This window comes from Mytilus californianus, unplaced genomic scaffold (genome assembly GCF_021869535.1).
Source record: "Mytilus californianus isolate M0D057914Y unplaced genomic scaffold, xbMytCali1.0.p SCAF_19, whole genome shotgun sequence".
Lineage (NCBI taxonomy): Eukaryota > Metazoa > Mollusca > Bivalvia > Mytilida > Mytilidae > Mytilus > Mytilus californianus.
Window position 1 is genome coordinate 4,975,411 of NW_026262667.1, and position 10,325 is coordinate 4,985,735.

The 10,325-nt window shown below is 31.9% G+C and overlaps 1 protein-coding gene across 1 annotated transcript; it reads right to left on the reverse strand.

Moving 5' to 3' along the window:
* Window positions 1-2,975: 2,975 nt before the first annotated feature.
* Window positions 2,976-8,500, reverse strand: LOC127727113 (uncharacterized). Its single transcript, XM_052234528.1, has 6 exons — window positions 8,360-8,500; window positions 7,224-7,328; window positions 6,316-6,439; window positions 5,935-6,033; window positions 4,835-4,971; window positions 2,976-3,309 (listed from the first exon to the last, which is right to left on the reverse strand). Exons 1-5 carry the CDS (start codon window positions 8,455-8,457, stop codon window positions 4,873-4,875), a joined length of 525 nt encoding a protein of 174 aa, XP_052090488.1. The 5' UTR covers window positions 8,458-8,500; the 3' UTR covers window positions 2,976-3,309; window positions 4,835-4,872.
* Between the last annotated feature and the right edge of the window lie 1,825 nt (window positions 8,501-10,325).

A 10,325-nucleotide genomic window follows, 5' to 3' on the forward strand; every position in this document is an offset into this window, starting at 1 on the left:
AAATATTGGTTTAGAATAAAAAAATATGAAAGATGGTTTACTGTACGATACCTATATGTGTAACAAAAACATGTTTACTAATAAAATAGAATGCTGGTATTCATCCATACATTACATTTTTAAAAAGCTGAATATTCATAATTTGGAGGTAAAGCTTCACTTTTTTATCAAGTCAGTTTAGAAAAAACTTTGCAATAGTTTTGTAAAGTTTTGGAACACAAAAAGAACAGATACAAAGAGTAGTAAATTAGATACTTATTTCAAACTAAAAACTTGTTTTTCTAAAGAAATGTATCTATCTTTAAACAATTTTCAATTGAGAAGTGCCATATGTAAAATCAGAATCAGTGCCCATGATCTCAAAATAGAAAGAGACAGGTATGAAACTTTATATATAGAAAGAGACCAAAGGCTTTGTAAGAAATGTACTTTAAATCTGGTTGAAGATGAACAACATTTTATTACTAGTTGTCCAGCATACAAAGATGATAGGGAGATATTTTCAAGGAGATAAACAGTATTTGTCCTAATTTTTCATATCTCTCAAATGAGGCAAAATTTGTTTGGTTATTTACTAATGAAAATTTGTCTGTACTTAAATATTTAGGGAACTATATTATTACATGTCTAGATGTTAGACAAAATGTAAATTAATGTATGTAATAACGATGATAATTGTAATGATTTTATGGTTCTGGTCCTGCCTGGAATTAAATGTATGTGATTTATATAGAATGGAGATAATGACATGTCTGAACTTTTTAATGTTTCATTTCAATGTATAAAAAAAATGTGTTTTTCTGTTACAAATCATGATGTATTGTTTTATGTGTACATGTCATGCTGCCCATCAAGGGCCCTTGATTGGAATAATAAATATTCTTATTCTTATACTAAGAAGGATAACTCCTAATTTATTTATTTCATTTACAGACTGAATCGACTGTTTTGGTAACGTGTAAAAACATAGAATTTCCGAATTTTAAAATATTTTCTTTTTTCCTTGAGACAGTTTAGGTTACTGTGGATAAAGTACAACATTAGAACAAACTATAAAAATCAGTTGAAAAGGGCTTAACTCATCAGACCGATACAAATCAGAAATACATCTAACAAAAACACAGAGTGGACGTGGCAGGGTACTTATACATCCACAAAACAAATAGACACTAAATAACTAAATAACACCCCACCCTTGTTCACCCCGGGGTAATTAAAATTTTGCCAAAAAATTTTAAAAAATTTAAATTTTGCCAAAATAAAGAAAAAAAAATAATACGTAAAAAAAAAAAAAAAAAAAAAAAAATAAAAAATGAATAAATTTGAGGACAAAAAGTTTGTAAAATTTTTTTTAAAATTTTTTTTACCCGAAAATTCGAAAGAACACAAACAATTCTGAATTTCCCCAAAATAAAGAAAAAAAGTATTTAACAATGCGCAGCAAAATCGACGTTGAAAAAATGTTATACTGGAAATTTTTCATTAGCATTTTTCAATTTTACATCCTGGTTTAAAAATGGGTAAAGGAATTGTTCATAAGATATAAATTCGTTATCTTGGTGTAATCAGGGGTGTACGGAATTTAACACCGTTGTTGAAAATTCATACACCCATTCGGCTGCGCCTCAGGGTGTATGAATTTTGCGCCTCAGGGTGTATGAATTTTCAACAACGGTGTAAAATTCTGTACACCCCTGATTACACCATGATAACTAATAGTACACATCAAACATCCAATGAATTTAGTGTAAAGACGTCATTAACCGTCAGAGAAAAACATGACCTTGTGCAATGCCAAAATACAGCTATCGACAGATTGTAGAGCCATGCATGTGCATATGTATGTACACATAATATTTAGTTTGATTTTAATTTACTGATAACAAAATCAATATTGATACCAATAAAAACAATATTCAAAGATCTAATTATAGTGTTGAATCGGTAACCTTTTAGAATAAGTTTATTCAAAGGATCGATAAAAGAGAGGCGAAAGATACCAGTGGGACATTCAAACTCATAAGTCGAAAATAAACTGACAACGTCATGGCTAAAAGAGAAAAAGACCAACAGACAAACAATAGTACACAAAACACAACATAGAAAACTAAAGACTGAGCAACACGAACCCCACCAATAAGTTTACCCGGATCGTATCTAAATTTCAGGGCTTTGTAAACAAAATCTCCGTAAAAATTAAGATGTGCTATCCCGTTAAAAATAAGTTTTCTACAGGTAAAACCAAACTTTCAAACCAAATCTTTATATCTATGAAAGAATTTAGTAAAGGTTTTAAGTAATTTGTGATCACGAAATCCCTGACTTAATAATTTACCACTAATATATAGATTACGTTCATTGAAATACAAAATGTCACAACAAACTCAGGCATAGCCAACGAGTTGTGATATATAAACACCGTAAGATGGTGCCAAAGGACCATCACCGCCCAAAAAAGGAAAATTAACAATAGTTCACAAAACACAACATAATATAAAATATTTTTTTTTATCAGTTTTATATAAACGGACCCTTTTTGTTTAGTGCAGTACAATCAAATGTATTTTTTCTCTACCATAAGACTGGTTGTATGATGTTCTCCATTTTAAAGTTTAAATGTATCTTACTTGAAAGTGTACTAGTATGTATTATCTGTATTGCTGGGCGCATCTTGTACATAGTAAAATGACAAGATTATATGCTTCATTACTTGCTCTAGTTGTAGTGCTAAGGGAGGTAGTCAAAGATTTACTAAGATTTCGACCCTTTTTCACACTTGTGGATAAAGATTTTACTCTCTCTCTCTCTCTCTCTCTCTCTCTCTCTCTCTCTCTCTCTCTCTCTCTTGTTATCTGATGTACATTACATTACACTCATTAATGTACTGTCAGAAAACAATAGAATATGTAATACTGGATTCTTTAAGGCACTACTGCAATGTTTAACGACTTCATCAATATAAAAACAAAACAGAATCAACTGATATTCCTTTTATTTCTATAACTAGGATAACAATGAACATGCAAACATAACTGATGATTTATAAACATACAAATGATATTCAACATGTCATTTCCTTTCTTCATGTCTCCTCCCGGGTAGTCTTCATATGACACATATCTGCCCCTCGATATATGTACAACACGGATCTGGTTCTTGATGTGAACGTAGTCCTGAAGTCAGATTGACCCAACGTTATCAATAACTGTTGAGAAGGTCGGATAACGACAGTAAAATGTTCCGACAGTACAGTCAAGACTAGCTCTTTTTTTACTGTTCATTATCATACTGCAATTGTGCAGATAATTTCTGAAAAATAAATAATAAAATACTGCAATATGTTTCTTCAATATTAATGTTGTAGAAACTGTTCTCGCAATTACCATCAAAGCAATATGAAACAAAACAATCACGGGATTTACACGTAATAGGAAAAGACTGTTAATTATGTTTCTAAATTAAGGCAGCAGTGCTTTACTGAAGTTCAAATTCATAAATATATTAGGAAGACAAATCAAGGTAACAAACAAAAACTTAAAGAATCGCATGAACCCCAAAAGGAGTGTGTCGACAGGGTAATCGTCTCTTGATTTGCATGCATTACCAGCCATGCTTATCCACACTCAGTCAAAATGTCCCAATCGGGATAAGGACACAATCGGTAAGGTAAATTACATATAACATCCCTATTCTGATATCTAAAGATATAAGACACAATCGGTAAGGTAAATTACATATTACATCCCTATTCTGATATCTAAAGATATAAGACACAATCGGTAAGGTAAATTACATATAACATCCCTATTCTGATATCTAAAGATATAAGACACAATCGGTAAGGTAAATTACATATTACATCCCTATTCTGATATCTAAAGATATAAGACTGCGAACAAATATTGCTTGTGAGTGGCGACACAGACATACCGTATCGGTCAACAAATTCGTCATGTTACCGTAAAACCTATGAAGTGTCGATTTCAGACGTTCTTTCTCTTCCATGTTGTGTAAGAGCACATTCCTGTTGATGAAGTTCGTATAGTGTGAACATGCACGAGCTTAACGTATCAATTGAGATATGTATAAAATACGCTTGGGTAGAGGGTGTGTTACTGCCGAGAAATAAGAATTGACAATTGCAAACGCTTGTTTTAAGTCGTCGGTGTCAATATCGAAGAAGTGAAGCAAAACAATTCTGTAAGATGTTTTTTTTTTATTGTTTTGTTTGTAGATGGCATTGTCTAAATTCTGCTTCATAGTACAAAAGCAAGTCGATCAGAAGGGGGTGTTCAGTTAGTACCCATTATAATACCGACTGTTTGTTGAAATATCAATCCACCAAAGTCAACAAATATGTTGTCGATCAAATAGTATAGCACTTTGATGATATCATCCCCGCTGTATTTGGGTTTTTTTAATCGGTGCAGTTCTTTACAAAGTCTGATTTTCTATGAAACCACTACTGCTAAAGTATTGCTTATAAATGTTTTATTTTCTTTTGTTTCCTATTCTGACATCGGACTCGGCTTTCTCTTAAACTGAGTTTTACTGTGCGTACTGTTGTACGTTTGTTTCTTCTACATTGGCTAGAGGTATCATTTTTAATTTTAGTTTCTTGCGTATAATTTGGAGTTTAGTATGACATCCATTATCACTGAACTAGTATACATATTTGTTTAGGGGCCAGCTGAAGGACGCCTCCGGGTGCGGGAGTTTCTCGCTGCATTGAAGACCCATTGGTGGCCTTCGGCTGTTGTCTTCTCTATGGTCGGGTTGTTGTCTCTTTGACACATTCCCCATTTCCATTCTCAATTTTATTGAATATACTTACTATGAAAAATTTACACAGATGGCTAGTTTCTTTCAACATCAAACTGGAAATTCAATAACACGCCAGCCCCAAATTTTATATAACTTGTGAAACTTCAGCAGAGTGTCTCCAGCTTTATCGTCCAAAACTTTCGAATTCTGAAATCGAATTATGATTATGAGAACATAATATAACTTTGAAATACTTATATCAATATCTATAATCATGTAAAACATTTACTTATTTATATTTTCTAAGATTGTGGTTTACCATCTACATCGTCTGTCTGCTAAGTACCGAACGTGACCCATTCCCGAATATGACTGTTTTGCCGAGTGTGAATTCGCATTGTTTTACGACGTATCTCGGTATTTATACATCCAACATTCATGTATTTAGTTATGATGTTTCTTTTGTAAGTACGGTTAGATATTGTGTTATGTCTTATCGTTTGTGGTTTGAATTCTGTATTTTCGGTACATTTCACATATGTCTTATTTGTCAGTATAGTCGAGTTAATTTCCATTTTCCATGGACAAAGTATTGTGTTAGTCCAAATAATTATGACGTCGTCACAGCATTATTCTAAAATAGCATTTCAAGACCGTCATAATCATGATAATTATTGGACTAGTATTGTGAAAATAATTGTGAATTTTGTATCTCGTTCCATATAATTGTACGAATTTCAAGATTATATATGTAAGACTCAGATCGACGTCCGGTCTCTAATTGACGTCCGTTCCTCAAATCGATGTCTAAATCTGACGTCATAATTGAATAAGATTCCAAATCGACGGCTAATTCTATGCCCTCTAATCTACGTCTTTTTGTTTTTCTCAAATCGACGTCCAATATATGGCTTCTCTAATCGCTGTCCTTTTAACGGACTTGCCACAATGACGTCACAATTTTGATGAAAACAACTATCATATTTCTGATTTGAAACAGGCAGTCTAACATATATACGTCACAAAAATGCGTCACTTTTTGTGGCGTTGATCCATTCGCGTAGTTTTTTGAACTATTTGTCAATTATTTTAGTTTCCACCTCAGTTGACACTATTATCAAGGCAGACAGTTTAGTAGTTAACAATGAGAATGGGTGTAAGTATATTAACCTTAATTAACAGACAGGTAAAGTCTCCAGACCGTTCTGTGTATTTCCCATTTTTCTGAAAAGTGCCTAAGAATTTCTTTATTTTTTCAGAACTGTCAATCTGAAAGAGAAACAATTTTACTTAAATAATGTAAGAAAATTTAAAACTGTTCCCATAACTTTAATTTCTGTTACGATGTTAAATTGTTAAGTTCATTTAATAGTCATGTTGCTATTATACTTAATAATGGAAGTTCATATTTGCCCCGCCACTATCTCGATTTTTTATAATTTTTCTGACATATTTTTTTTTTTCCCTTTTGAAAAATCAATTTAACTACTAAAAGCCCTCACCTCTAGTAAATCAATGTTAGTTTATAAGTGTTCATATAAAGGTATTAACCTTGAGAACTTTAATACCATTTTCCATACAGTATGCCTCCAGCAAAGTGTGTTCTATGTTAATGGTAACATCATGGAGAGGTCCATAGTCTGCTAGGATACATGCCATAATGTTGTCTGGACAGCTGGAATAATCAGAGCAAACAAATATATATAAAAATGTGTGATAAACGTCAATTAAGTCAATTAAACTGCAGCCACGGTAAACATAAAGTGTTGTGTTTTGTAGAGTGATTTTTTTTTCATTGTTTTTATCTTTTTTTTCCATGGAATATCTGTATTCTTCAACTTTAAGATACATTGTCCATTTTGTATCTTCTGCCTCAATTCTTTTTGAAAAAGGTCACTACATTGGTAGACGAAACGAGCGTCTGGCGCAAATAAAAAATTTCAATCCTGGTATCTATGATGAGTTTATTTACAACCACTGGGTCGATGCCACTGCTGGTGGAGTTTTTATTCCCCGAGGGTATCACCAGCCCAGTAGTCAGCACTTCTGTGTTGACAAGAATTATCATTGATATGGTCATAATTATAAATTAACTGTTTACAAAACTTTACATTTTTTGAAATACTAAGGCTTTTCTACCTCAGGAATAGATTACCTTAGCTGTATTTGGCAGAACTTTTAGGAATTTTTGGTCCTCAATGCTTTTCAACTTCGTAATTTTTTAGCCTTTTTAACTTTTATGATTCGAGCGTCACTGATGAGTCTTTTGTAGATGAAACGCGCGTCTGGCGCAAATATAAAATTTCAATCCAGGTATCTATGATGAGTTTATTTGCTTCCATCGAAAGGACAATCATTAAGATAGGCTACAAACCCTACAAACTGAGTTGAATTACTACCTGAATAAGTTTATCTTTTACATAACAACTTCAAACATGTTAATGCTAACTGTTACTTACTGTTGTAAATGTACTGCACAACTGTGAATGCCATTTATTAAACGGCTGTCTTTCTCTGCTTCTGATAAAACTTCCTTTATAATATTTCCTGCTTCCGCAGCAGTCCTGAAAATTCCAAAACATTTGATGTAAGACGTGAGAGAAAATACAACTCTCTTGGAAAATTAGAACCATAACCGAAATGTGAACGGCTTTGTCAGTTCTGTGATTTAAACCAAAGTAGAGGACGAGGTACATGTTTTTCTTCAATGTCCAGGAGAAAACGTTTATTGTCTTAGGTAGATAACCAATTCCCCAATGTAAAGTATCTAAGTACAAATAACTTGTTTATATGGATAATGATAAATGAAGACAACACATTTTTATCTTTATTGTGTGAATTTTTAAAGCTTAATTTTGCTGAAAGAAAACACCATACTTGTACTGAGTCACTCAATCATAATGATTATCTACTTGGTAAAAAAGAAAACATTAATTATAACAACCAGAGTTATCTCTCTTTATTCAAGAACTGGACTTATATGTTTTATATGATGACTTTTATGTATGTTCTACTGTACTGTATCTAATTAACATAATCAGAGTGAGCGGAGTGAGAAAGGTTGGTGTGAAAGTGTGAATGATCGTGTCAAATTTTTGTATAACCCGAAAGGGCCTTGTGCTTAGGAAAATAAAGAATTTGAATTTGAATTTGAATTTGTAACTATAATGGTTCCGGGAATTTCTTGACTATAAATAGAAAAATGATGTGTTGTTCAATCACTAAAATCGCTTAGCAAATTATTTTCCGACGAAAATCTGGAAAGTTAGACGTGTAAACACAATCAATTTTCATATCATTCGTTCCACAGTAAAATTATGGTGACATCAAATGAAGAACTTAGTTGTATGCTATTCAAAGAATATTCTGCTAAAAATAGAACAATTTCATTATGAAATGACTTCATTCATATTAGACAGTCTTTTTAAAGACCCTAAAAATAGAAAATAAAAAATATGCATGGGATAGAATTTAAGAAATAATCTAGAAAAAAAAACGATTGCAGAAGAACAAGATAAACTGATGCAACACGAAAGTTCACGTGCAAAAGGAATTTACAAAATAATTATTCAAAATTCAAAAATAAGATACTTACTTATCAATGTTATTATTATTCATATCTTGATTTAAATCTGTTTGAGTCATTTTTTCTTCCTTTCTTTCTATTATCGAACGTATCTCTGTCTTGCACATAATGTCCTGCTTTTGTCTGCGGTATTTCCCTCAGGTATGTCAGTTCGATGATTAGTCACGAGGTATATAATACTTATGATACTCCGAAAAGTTTGATTGGTTAATTTTTCACGGACGGGATTCCTTTATTTTCAAATTTTTGGTTGAAGCAAAAATTTCATTGCAAATATGATATGATATTAATTTTAAAATTTAGATTCAGCAGGATTGATTTCTGAGTTCTGTTTGTGTTTTAACGTGTAAAAGTAAATATCGAAACACCTGTCATTGAAGTATTGAATTTATTTTTATCGGTTAACATTAACATCCATCATAGCTATTTTTAATCTGGAAGAGGTTTCCCTAATGATATTTTTGAAATTGTCTTGTGAGTTTCATAAGCATTTGCTGCATGTGACCACACCCTCTTACCGGCTAGCGATTGGTAATGCAGGTGTGACCGGTAACACATATCAAAATCTAGTGTACACGACAATGATTTACAATAGTAATCGGAAGGACAATATTCGAGTGCTGTGAACGATAGCAAAAATGTATTGTTTTGAATGGCATTCGGGAACACAGATCATATTGTATATGCCGTAATGATAGCTGGTAGCTAGGGTGTGGTGATAGCCACTTATCAAATATCACATAAAAGGATATCAAACGGAATCTTGTTTTCAAGTAGTTAATTGTTACAGTTCCCTAGCTAGCAAAATTTGCTCATATATTTAAAAATATAAAATTATTAAGATAAGTATGAGAAATGATTAATCACATTACTATTATTAAGGTATGAGTAATGTAAATCATCTGTAATCTGTGTAATCACGGAAGTTGCTAACTTATATCTTTGTACAGTATTTCAGTACATTTTTGCACGTCGATTATTTTAGTAAATTTCAGAATGCATTTATACTTTACTCTCTTGTAGTTCCCCAGCCGTTTTTAAATTTCTGAAGTACATGCAATGCTCATAATGAAATTACATCTTTAGATTAATAGCATTTTGAAGAATTTATATCTATACTTTTCAATTAGCTTTCTCAACTCGATCTCGCAACGCATTAATACTGGATCTAGTACTGGATACAATTAGAATCTTTAGTTGAATTACTACTTGAATAAGTTGATCTTTTTACATAACAACTTCAAACATGTTCATGCAAACAGGTAGTTAATTGTAGCAATATCTGTTTATTCAAAAACAGACCCATAATCATAAATTTGGTATTAATTGTAGGACTCTTCAAACCGACTCGTTCTTGTAATCATATATTATATGTTTTATGTAATTCCTCTTACGACAAAAAGGGGGAAATATTCAATTTTACTTTCAGATTCTTAAATCAAAACTTCTTATTCATTACAGTACATCTAATTTATCTCATTCTGTCTCACCATAAATATATAGATATAGGAAACAGTAGTTTATGGTCATTTTTTGTATTCCTGTCTTTCATTTTTGCTTATGTACTTTGTCTATATATATATAGTGTATATATGCCATTTTGTTTTTCTTTGTTGAATAGTTATTTGTTATTGTAGTGATTAAGATTATAACACAATGTGGGCTGCTGTACCCCAATTTTTGGCATTTTTACCTATTATGTCTGTTTGTTCTGCTCACACATTGTTGTCAATATAATGGAATTCCATATGACTATCATACCAGTGAGAGGTTTAGATAGCTATAAAACCAGGTTTAATCCACCATTTTCTGCATAAGGAAATGCCTGTACCAAGTCAGGAATATGACAGTTGTTTTCCAGTCGTTTGATGTGTTTGAGCTTTTGATTTTGCCATTCGATAAAGGACTTTCCGTTTTGAATTTTCCTTGGAGTTCGGTATTTTTGTTATTTTACTTTTTACCGATGATTAAATCT